The 12,018-nt window shown below is 41.5% G+C and overlaps 1 protein-coding gene across 1 annotated transcript in view; it reads right to left on the bottom strand.

Annotated features, from left to right (window-relative positions):
• Positions 1 to 12,018, bottom strand: part of myo15aa (myosin XVAa) — a 45,504-nt gene that overhangs the window by 6,104 nt on the left and 27,382 nt on the right. The window contains exons 32-49 of the mRNA XM_032537836.1: positions 11,905 to 12,017; positions 10,729 to 10,820; positions 9,150 to 9,285; positions 6,104 to 6,460; positions 5,765 to 5,829; positions 5,366 to 5,503; positions 5,067 to 5,121; positions 4,306 to 4,453; positions 4,131 to 4,224; positions 3,906 to 4,035; positions 3,660 to 3,775; positions 3,328 to 3,387; positions 2,909 to 2,984; positions 2,629 to 2,744; positions 2,187 to 2,305; positions 1,705 to 1,846; positions 649 to 760; positions 363 to 437 (exon numbers count right to left, since the gene is read on the bottom strand). Coding sequence (XP_032393727.1) covers positions 363 to 437; positions 649 to 760; positions 1,705 to 1,846; positions 2,187 to 2,305; positions 2,629 to 2,744; positions 2,909 to 2,984; positions 3,328 to 3,387; positions 3,660 to 3,775; positions 3,906 to 4,035; positions 4,131 to 4,224; positions 4,306 to 4,453; positions 5,067 to 5,121; positions 5,366 to 5,503; positions 5,765 to 5,829; positions 6,104 to 6,460; positions 9,150 to 9,285; positions 10,729 to 10,820; positions 11,905 to 12,017 — 2,144 coding nt within the window. The remainder of the gene's footprint in view (positions 1 to 362; positions 438 to 648; positions 761 to 1,704; positions 1,847 to 2,186; positions 2,306 to 2,628; positions 2,745 to 2,908; positions 2,985 to 3,327; positions 3,388 to 3,659; positions 3,776 to 3,905; positions 4,036 to 4,130; positions 4,225 to 4,305; positions 4,454 to 5,066; positions 5,122 to 5,365; positions 5,504 to 5,764; positions 5,830 to 6,103; positions 6,461 to 9,149; positions 9,286 to 10,728; positions 10,821 to 11,904; position 12,018) is intronic.

A 12,018-nucleotide genomic window follows, 5' to 3' on the forward strand; every position in this document is an offset into this window, starting at 1 on the left:
ACACACACACACACACACAAACGCCAGATAACAAAAAAACGGAGAAGTTAATTTGCAAACACGGAAAAACAGTGTTACAAAGTAGAAAGTGTTACAAACAAAAACTGTTGCTTGCAAAACAAAAAAAACTAAGATGATGTCTTCAAATGTTCTGTTGGGTCTTACCTAAAGCACAAAACCTCAAAATATTCACTTCATGTTTTTCAGCATTTAAGGCAAAAGTCGCAAATTCTCAATCTTGGCAAAAGCCAGAACGTAGAAGTTTAGGCTCTATTTTAAAAAAAAAACACCCAAACCAAACGGTAAAAAAAAAAAATCAGCAAACATACACATAACAGATCCCACCAGGATGCCAAACCCACCAAACTCAGGAGTGTCTCTCTTTAACTCCTCCAGAAGCATGACCTTCTTCCTCACTATGCAGCCGTAACGTTTGCCTGAACACACACATACATATGCACACAGATGGACGCACGCAAACACACACACGAGCGCACACACACACACACACACACACGGATGGGGCATGAAGCACAGAGAAGCAGATACATACTGTACATGGCTCACAGAAGCAGAAAGCAGGTCTAAAAACATATCAATGTGCCATTACTCTGTGTGTGTGAGTGTTTTCGAGTGTGTGCGTCTCACCGGCCTCCAACCCATCCATGTGTTGCAGTCTGATGATGTCTCCTTTGTGGAAGCTGAGCAGACTCCTGTCCTCAGTAATGAAGTTCCTCACCGCCACCACGTACTCCGAGTCCTAACAGAGATGTGACATGTTCACATAGACATGCTGCAAAATCCCATTCCTCTGTGTCTGTGTGATTCCTAGTTTACATCCATGTGTTTGCTGGTGTTATTTTGTGGGAGTAACTTGTTGTAATATGACAGAGACAGAGAGCCACATAAAACAATCATGGTTGCTGTAAGAGCCAAATAGTGCCCTTAGTATACAGTAAATAGGAACCAATCTTTGGTTCCTTGGGTGCAAACCAGAGGCACATACAGTTTTTGACCACACAGCAACACACACACACCCGGACGCACAACAACACCACATAAGCATACATGAAAGCATAATTTGTCTGGACTATTAACTTATAGCTCATTAAATAAATAGAACCAATGGTGAAAGGTGCATCAATTACTCTACAAGGCACCTCAGGGGCTTGAAGCTTGGGCTTAGCCTCTACAGTTGCATTTGAATTAAATGCAGAAATAACATGAATTATGGTTAAAATGGTTAAAAAAATGTATTGTTGGATTATTCTATCATTGTTTGCATTATTTTGTCATAATAACATTTTATTTTATGTTTCTATTTTAGCATTATTTTACCTGTTTTGTTTTAATCCGTTATGCCAATAGTTTTATGTCTAAACCTTATTGCCTTTTTATTGCACTTTTTTTTCCTTCCTCTGAAAAATAATGCTTTTGTGCATAAATATAACGCTTGTAATTATTGGTCTCAATATCTGTTTAGCAACATACACTTATGGCTCTATAAACAAAAATATATCATATATATTTTTAAGTTTAGAACACTTTTTTAGTCTGACCAGCATGAACACTTAAACAGATAACGTGTTTGTAATATCAAAACTCCTCCTCAAGCAAATTACACACACACACACACACACACACACACACACACACACACACACACACACACACACACACACACACACACACACACACACTGACCTTCTTAAGCTCTGTGAGGAAGTAGTCGATCATGTGTTTGACCTGTGGGGCCTTGGCCGAGAACAGGATCAGCTTCTCGTTGGTCAGGTTGAACTCTAGCATGTTCTTAGACGGAATCGACAGAAACAGGATGTCCGAGTAGCTGAGCAGGAAGGGATATGCAAAAACCAAGAAGTCAATTAAATTACAAAGAAAGATAAATCACAGGTTAAATCACTGGGGCACTTGACACAGTCAGTTGAAAAAGGTCAGCGACAGGTCTGACTATTCCTGGAGTGAGAGAAAAGTTTCCAGAAGAACACAGTCGCATTTAGACAACTATCACTTCTTCTCGTATTTGATATTTGTCAACAGCTATTCCAATAAAGGCGTGAAGGCTGTCAAAGGTGGAAACATTGATGAGCTATGGCTGACATTTCTCTCACACACACACACACACACACACACTATGTCCATGTGTGTCCACAGTCTATGAGGCTCACCTGTAAGGCCTCAGCACTCTGAAGTAGTCTGGAGCAGCTGAGCTGCTCCTCACCATCTTCAGCAGCTTGATGCCTTTATGAGACACAGACAACACCTGCACTCCTGTCCCCACACTGCCCTGGAACACACAGACACACAGACACACAGACACACACACACACACACACACACACACACACACACACACACACACACACACACACACACACACACACACACACACACACACACACACACACACACACACACACCCATATACAGACATACAGACACATATAAACAAATAAAATGAAACTGAACACAGGCACAAATAAAACTCAAGCAAGAGCCTGTAAAACCAAGTAAAGGAAGAAGGTTGCTTTGGATTTATCATATTCAGAGTGAGAATTGTTGCCCTTTTCAGTTAAACTCACATACACCAAGAAAGAGACAAGAACTCACAGAGGCTGGGAAGAGACGGGAGAAGTATATATCCCACGAGTCTCTGGCCACGGCGACTACTTTCTTCTTCATATTCTCATCATGCGTTGTGGACAGCTGATCCACGTTGTTCTCAGCTGTCAAAGACAAAAAGGAACGAGGGTGTTTAAGATACCAAATCCAGAGTGAAAAGTCTTCAAAATCTTTGCATACTGTAAATGTAGATTAGTATTCTGTCTAGGGTCATTGAGCCGTTATATCACAGAGTGAAGTCATTTTGGGGTATGGGATTTATTCATACCAAATAAAGCTTTCATCTTCTGTCTCTCCTCCTGGGTGATACGAATGCAGGCGTCTGAGAGGGTGTCATGTACAACCTGCAGAACAAATTCAGGAATAAGCTGCTAAAGTGGAAATCATTTTGGGTTCATTTATTCCTGTTGTGAATTAGTATTAGCATTAAAGCAAAATCCAAGACCACAATACCTAAAGTGTATTTGATGTACTCTTTAATAATAAATATAATGCTGGAATCTATAAATAAATCTCTACTTTTAGCCTTCTATTTTCAATAAATCATTACCGTGTTAACTGTTAGAATTATTACCATAAACAAGGCTCTGTTAAACTAGAAAACTAAACCTGAATAAACAAATTCACTAATATAAAATAAATGAAGAAACAAGTAAATGTAAATGAGTAATGAATACTTAAATCAACCTGTCTGAAGATCAGGTCCAGAACCAGTGGACTGTTGAAGGTCTCTTTAGGATAGAAAACCTGTACAGACAAAGATCAATAATGGAAATATTTCCTTAACTCATAAACAGGATTTACACTTATAGCACTAATGTTGTCAAGTAGATCTATATATGTCAGATAAACAGAAATAAAAACACATGGCGATCTTCTCAAAACCGCCTCTGCAATAGTTCCCGCTAAAGTAGGTGACACCAGGACCAGATTTGGCCACGATGACACACACACACACACACACACAATGCAAAATTGCTACTAGCATTGCTGTCATGGCTGGTAACAAAGAAACACACCTCTTTCCTCATGTAGAGTTTCCAGGGGACGTTGGAGTATGTGTAATATTCATCACTGGTCCTGCTGTGGAGTTGAGTCTGAATGATCTCCTCCTCTACTGGCAACTCTCTAGAGACTGGACACAGGCAGACACACACACAAACACACACACACGTAATTGTCATACACTGCATTGAGTAGAACTTTCTATCATTCTGCTGTTTATTGCTGTGGATTGATGTCACATTAGTGTGTAAAAAGTTCACCTGCAGGAGGGGCAGGGCTTATGTTGGAGCTAGTTCCCCCTGCAGGGCGAGACTTGGAGACTTGACTCGTCTTGGAAACCTTAACTCCTCCCTCTTCTTTACGTTGCAAGGGTGGAGGCTTCCTTTGAGTCTGACACACAAAAAAAGGTTAGCTATTACAGATTTAATTTTAGTTTGTACTTGCTTGCTTGTATCTATGTGTGTGGTAGGTGCAGAGTTGGGTACCGGTTGGGGTGGGTTTGTAATCTGATCTTTAAGGATCTCCATAGCTTCATCATGCGGGTCTGACTTCTTCGCAAACAGCTTCCCATTATCTTTCCTAACACACATAAATAAGTAGACAAACAAAAGACTATTATTAGTATCTATATTTAGATAAGGATCATCGTGAGTGGGTTACCTTTGTGTTGCAGGACCAGTAGAAGTTGTTGTGTCAGCTGGCTGGTGCTGTTTGATGATGTCTTTGATATCGTGGCTGGGATCGATGCGCTCCGTGTTACTCGTGGTGGATCGGACCACGTCGCCAGGAGGGGGGCCACGGGTTGGACCTGTAATGTCACTTTCTATTAGATGAAGTCCAGAGGTTTACCAAATTATTCAACAGCTGTTGGATTTATTTTTGGAATTAGTTCTATACGGAAATGTAGAATTATATCAAATCAGTACTAGCATTTCAATAAAAACAAACACTTTAGTATGAAACATTTTTAAATTTAGGGTGGGAAGGGCCGGCATTTCATGCCGTCGACATCAGACAGTGAAAGTGGAGAGATGTGGAGAGTGGAGTGGAGAGATTGAAAAAATGGAGAGAAAACGATACAAACAAAGCACCAAAGGTCCCTAGTCCGATTCAAACCAGGGAAAGGGGGTTCATAGTTGGTGTCTTAACGCCTAAGCATTAGCCCTCCCCCCCCCATTTTTATTGACTTCCTGTACTCAATCCCACATTTTCAATTTGATGCAGTGGGCTTTCCAAAGCCAAATCACAAAGCCACAATGAATCAACATATTTCTTTCTTCTCCTTTTGGAGTACTTGAGCCACCTTTAGATTCAGAGAACCCGGCTACAAGAGCATGGGGCATGAAGCTGCACTGTAATCACGGCACTCACACCACACAGCAAATCTGCGGTTCAATGGACCCTGAGAGTGTAAAACATACTCATTTTTCGCTGAACCGCAGCAGGCTTGTACGGCGACTCTTCACTCTCTTTGGTCTGTAGAAAAAAACAGGACGTGTTACAGCTGAGTAAGTTTGGATTGCAAGGCGATATTGATTTGCATACATGCTGGCATGCTGGATTTCACTCATTTAGGTTGGATATCCATTGCCTTGGGCTTCCTTTGGGTTGGCATTTTAAACTCCAGTAGATTTATGAAGACTATAATTAACCTTTATTCAGATCTCTGCAGGGTAAATACAGAGAGCTAGCTAGACTTAGTGTGTGTGTGTTTACTCACAGGGCTGGTTCTGTGAGAGTGTTGTGGCAAGTGTGTGTGATGCTGTGAGGGCGGTGACTGGGGCGCCGGGGCAGCGGGGGGAAAAGAGGACAACATCTGCTGCTGGATTGCAATGGCCTGTAAGGTCATCTGCTGGGCCTGCAACACACACACACACAAAGCAGTATACCTTCATGCTAATGTATACCCTTCGTTTTATTTCTCATTTGATTTTATGTGGATGTTCTAAAGCGTGTGTAGCTACTAATGTGTTATCAAGTATAAACGCTGCATAGAATCAAATTTTAACATTTAACAAGCCCAACAATATGTTACCATATATTGTATTTTATGTAACAACTAAGACAAATACACCAACAGCAATATCACAGTGGTCAGGAAGTAGGATATGTGACACACCAGAATGATGGCTTGCTGGTTGATGATGGCCTGTTGCTGTTGAGTCAGTACTGTCTGCTCCGATCCTAGAGAAGTAAACGTAAGCATGGACACCATGTAGCCAAGATGATTTTGTTGTAGAAAAACACTCAAATCACACACAGTTCACTGCAAAAGACCCAATAGACTCCTCCACTTCAAACAAACCACACAGAGGAACTTTACAACCTCACAATGAAATGCAAGATATGTAAAAAAACAAAAACAAATGGCTTTTATCTGACATGAATTGAATTGTAACTCCACCATGCCCACAAGCTTCAGGCCAAACATGCTGGAACGCACATCTGAGCATTGTACCTGGCACACCTGTCATCACAGGCAAGCCTGGAACCACAGGCGTGGCAGGGAGCGAGGGCACCCCCGGCAGACCGGTGCCGCCAGTAACATGGGATGCTACATTATCTCTATCAGCAGCGGGGGCGCGAGTGGGTGATGGGGTGAGCGCTACACGCGTGGGAGAAGTGACGGTAGGAGAAGTCTGCTGGTTGTAGGTGTGTTTGGGAAGGTTGTATTGGTGGTATTGTGGTGGTTGTTGTGGAGGTTCCTGCTGCTGCTGCTGTTGTTGGTGCTGTTCATGGTGATGGTGGTGGGAGGGGATTGGCATGGTGGGGATTGGTGGCATCATTCCTCCTGCTACTGGAAGCACTGGCACAGCTTGGAGAGCGACAGGTCAGGGAACAGGGTAAGGGTTAGGACCAGTCCTGGTTCCAGGACTCAGTGTGAAATTGACTTAATTCTTATTTTCATCCAGGGCAGACAAGACCGGACAATGTGATCTGCAATTTACCGATATACCTGCTAAATATCAGCATGTTAGAATTTTTTGTTGATATAAACATTTGTTTATTTGCTAGTTTAACCCTCCTGTTGTCTTTGGGTCAAATTTGACCCCTTTTCAAAAAGTTTCTATATCAGAAATTTGGGTTTCTCTCAAACAAATTGTCCAAAAAAGTAATTTGGATGGTCCCCAACAACGCTCCTCACAAGCTAAATAAATAATCACTTCACTACTTTCATTGAAATTGTTTTTGTGCTTTTTTTTTAAATTTTATAGCATTTAGAGAAACTTATATTTGATAAAAGAACTTTTTTGTGACAAATGTAAAAAAAAAAAAAAGTGACAAAAATGTGAAAAAAATGATGAACAAATCGACAAAAATGTGCGAAAAATCCACAAAAAAATCAAAAGGCTCAGAAAAAGTCAACAAACATTGAAAAACTGACAAAAACATTGGGGAAAAATACACAAAAGGGTCGAAAAAGATGATCATAACCTTGATAAAAGGTTTTTCATTTTAAATTTGGACTCAGAAAAACAAAAGATTGCAGGTTGGCGAGAAGACAACACCAGAGTTAACTAGAACAGGTTTACACTGGCCTAGTAATTTAAAGAAATACCTCCTGCTTATGTCCAGACAAGTTGTTATGTTATGTTGTTTAAAAATTAATAATTTTAATTATGTAAGATATTATATTTGCAAGTTTAGGTCCAAAACACCATGTTTTAATACAGTTGTTCAAAGTATTAGTAAACTATCTATCAAACCGAAAATGAGATGTCTTAAATAAACTAAAAGGCTGTAGTTTCCTTCATCCCCTTTTCTTTTTGTCACTGTCTTCACTGCTGTTGTTCTCTCTGCTGCAACTTGTCCAACAGGGAGAGATGCCTTGGATTAATAAGTAGTTAACATACTCAGAGTTCAGCATGCTGTCGGTGTTACAGTATAATGGGCGACATAAAAATGATTACAGCCACAGAGAGAGACAATCATACACAAAACAGCCCAGTTGGTGTGTTGGATAAAAAACATTATGTGTAGCAAGAGAGGGAATGAGAGGGACAGAGGCCTATGAACATAAATGTGAATGGAGTGTTTTTATGTAGCGCTTTTCTAGTCTTAACGACTATGCAGCGCTTTACACAGTACAGGAACCATTCACCATTCACACACGTTTACACACTGTGGCCGAGGCTGCCGTACAAGGTGCCACCTGCTCATGAGTTAAACACTCACACACATTTACACTCCGATGGCCCAGCATTGAGGGCAACTCGTGGCTCAGCGTATTGCCCAAGGGCACTTCGACATGGGACTCTAGGGGCAGGGATCGAACTACCAACCCTCATGATTGATAGGCGAGCCACAGCTGCTCTATACTTTACAGAGACTAAGGCAGTCATCTGTGGTTACAGTGAATGGCTGTCCATGCATTATCCATGAGGTTAGACTGCTCTAAGCGACTAATTGAGGTTGATGAACTGTACACCTGAACCTTTACACCTCAGTCCTGTTCAGTGTCACTGAGGAACTAGCCCAATTTTTTTTTCTTCTGTTGTTTGGTTGTTCCATGTGTACTTTGCCAAGGAACTAAAGGTTGAAAACAGAATACCCCATAACATAACATAAACCTTGGCAGTGTTTCCAGCATTAAGGGGGCTATTTATCTAATTTATTTAGCACTCTCAGACAAATGCCGACTTAGAATTAACTTAGAAAAAAGTGATATATTGATATCAGTTGTGAGAGAGAAAAAATGAGAAAGAGGCTTTAGCGGCAGGACAAAAGAAGAATTGGGTGGAATGAAAAACAATGGTCCAAAAAATGAAAAGAGTAAGAAAACTGTAAAGTCGGTGACAACATGCGGTTTGACACAGAGGAAAGTAACAAAACTAAATAACATAAACACAAATGTAATGGAAAACTTTGGACAATCTACACTTCCACTAGATATAACTAACATACACACACACTAACCCTGGATTTCCACCAACTGCTGAACAACTGCGGATCGGCTCCGCTGCATATCGGCTCCGTGCTCGACCGTCCGTCAACACACACCGGGTCCGGATTTGTTGCGAAATGGCTGTCATGAGGACCCACGAGATCTCGCAAATTTATGTAGAATAGAACCACTAAACCAACAACAGTTTGTTTCCATCCAGAGGAGTAGAGCGGAAACAACTCTGTGCTGTGTTTTCAAGGTGTAGTGCAAGGAAATATGATCTGCTGTGGGCACGATGTATTTTATTTTGAAAATGAACCGGATGTTTTATTTTGTTACTGTGCTGAACTTACTGTCCTGTACTATACTAATGTACTACAGAGTTGTTTCCCCTCTACGCCTCTGGATGGAAACAAACTGTTGGTTTTGTGGTTATATTCCATGGGAATTCGCGAGATCTCGTGGGTCCTCGTCACTACAGCTGTCAGTCATGGCCGCAGCAGTTACGCAACAAATCCGGACCTGGTGGGAGTTGATGGACGGCGGAGACGACACACAGCAAAGCCAATCCGCAGCTGTTCCGCAGTTGGTGGAAATCCAGGGTAAGACGTTTGTTTACCTCCAGGATGTATTCCTGGTGGATAAGGTCGGCTGGGGGACGTCTGACTCTCCCCCTCTCCTCTTCCTCCTCCTGGGATGCCTATACCTCCTCCTCCCTTCATCCTTGCTGACAAACTTCCAGTTTTTTCCATGTCCTGGTAGCCAGAGAGAAACAGGCCACAAGATTCAGCAGATGGAAAAGGACGGTTGGAGATGTTGAGAAAGTGGAGTTTGAGAGACATGAAGAGTTGGGTAAGAAGTGTGAGTGTGTATGTAAGAGAAGTAGTGTATTGTATTGGTGGATTCAGACTCTATGTGAGAACCAGTAAAGCTGTAGGAACTGAATACTCTGCAGGAAGTACCGTACACACTGGAGGAAAAGCTCCAGCACACACAAAATTCAGAAAGCCAAAAAAAAAAAAAAGTCTCCAACAATATTTTCTGCATCATAACAAAGCGTACTGTCTCATCACAAGAAGGTCAAGTCACAGATGAGGCAAAGAATAAAGTTTCACATGCAAAACCTCAATCCTAATAAATAAAATATCCAACAAAATGGTCTAATGTTACCACGGAGGCAGTTTGATTGACAGCTGATCATGAAAAAAAAGACGTCGGAAAATCTTAACATCAAGAGTCTCAAGTAGCCTCTGTTTTTGCATTTTGCATTTGCTTGTTCCAAATCACCAATTATGGACATTAGTTGTTCTAATGTGAAATAGAGTCAACACCCAAAACATACCTGCACTGACTGACTTTCTTCCTGTTCCCTCCCAAAGACGGGGCCTCTTGCTTTTTTGTTTTGTTTTACCAAATTCACAAAATGTGAAGCCGTTAACAGAACAGGCATCCCCCACAGAGCTGTGCATGTGCGCTGCCTGCTGTTGTGGTCATATACGGTAGGTCACTCAGTAACTCAATCACCCCTCTTGTCTGCTCCATTCATACAAAAACAGAAGACGTGGATCACGTGTTCCATCCATCTATCAACCCTCCACTCCATTCACACTCAGATGGCAGATCAGGTGGAGACAGCATGACGTGACAGTTTTATGCAAGGCTGCGGTTGCTTAGCCTGTAAAACGAATGTACTGGTGAGAGTTCACTAAACTCATTAAATTAAGCTTTATTTTTGTGGCCATTTTTGGCCTTTATTTTTCACAGGACAGCTGAAGACATGAATAGGGAGAGAGAAGGGGAAGGACATGCAGCAAAGGGCCGCAGGTCCGAGTCAAACCCCGGGCCTGCTGCGTTGAGGAGTAAACCTCTATATATGGGTGCCAACTCTTCGAAGTGAGCTATATGGGAGCACAAGCTTTAAAAAAAAAAAAACAGGATTAGCATACTAGAAGACTTCCCAGGATGCACCGTTTGAGGTTTAACACTGTACCGAAACCCTTCTTTCTTGAAGTTTGAAGAAAACATACATGATGGAAACTTGCTGTGTGTCTTTAATTCAGTCTCTACACCAGCTTGGTATGTCTATTGGCTGATTAAACAGACTAAACGATTAGTCAAGTTATCATTACCACGCTAATGTATTTTCAGAGCAAGAGGGAAAGTATGGTTAGGATGTGATGTTTCTGGTCAGTACTCACGATGCTGCTGTCTGACAGCACAGGGTCAAACAGACTGTCCAGGTAGCGGTCCATTCCTCTCTGAGTCTGACCGTCACTGAACGCATCTGAATCTACCGGACAGAGACAGACAGCAGAGCTTTAAACATGGCTGTCACACATAATGTTCAGCGCCTTCAATAACCAGAAACTATAACTATTTAACTGAAATAAGCTGCCGCTGTATTTACTAGTTTAACAACAGGACTCATATCTAACCTTGACTGCAAATACAATGCATTTAAACACTTGCTAAATGCTTAAAATATTCTTATCATTAATATATGCATGTTGTAAAGTTTATGATATGTTTCTCTGTGTATGTGTGTGTGTGTGTGGTGTGTGTGTTGTTGCGTGTTGTCTCCTCTTTTTATGTTAGTCCAGTAAATAAACTGAGCTGATACAATGAAGCCAAAACTCAAGAACTGTGATGCCTGCAAGTACAAAACGGCAAAATTGTTCTAAACTGGGAATTAACCCCCACACACACACACCCCACACACACACCACACCCACACACACACACACACACACACATACACACACACACACACACACACACAGACACACACTTGTGAGCAATACTGACACTTTAGTACACTGCTGTGTATGTGTGTGTGTGTGTGTGTGTGTGTGTGTTGTGTGTGTGTGTGTGTTGTGTTGTGTGTGTGTGTGTGTGTGTGTGTGTGTGTGCGTGTGTTAGTGGTGGGGGAAAAAAATAGTATGTATCGTGTTTTTTACGTCGATTTTTAGTAACTGTTTTTTTCCCCCCAGAATCAACTTTTTATTAAAAAAATATTTTCTGTTTGAGCGGTACCGCCGACAGCAACTGCATCATCGTTTCAGCAAAATAGATTGAAAGCAGAAAATGCAGAAAATACTTGTTATGTACTTCTTCACGAATAATTGACTAATTGTCTGACATGTGATGTGTATTTATCTTAGAAAACAAAGAAATGTCTCATGATGTATTGTCTCCAGAAGTGTGTTATTCAACTTTTGTTTTTCTTAAAGAAGGAAAAGAAAATCGTAATACTCAGTACTATCGATTCACAATACTTCTAGAATGGCAATAAATTAAAATCGCAATGCAAACCGAATAGGCACCCATGTATCGTGAGAGAATCAAAACGGGACAAAGGCGTATTGTGTGTGTACCGTGGCTGTGGTAACCATCAGAGTCAGGCAGGCTGTAGGCCGGTCTGCTGCTACGGAGAGGAAAGGCAGGAGGAAGCTCCTCATCTGACTCAAAGCCACTGCCAAACAAAGCAC

This window comes from Etheostoma spectabile, chromosome 15, assembly GCF_008692095.1.
Source record: "Etheostoma spectabile isolate EspeVRDwgs_2016 chromosome 15, UIUC_Espe_1.0, whole genome shotgun sequence".
NCBI classification, from domain to species: domain Eukaryota; kingdom Metazoa; phylum Chordata; class Actinopteri; order Perciformes; family Percidae; genus Etheostoma; species Etheostoma spectabile.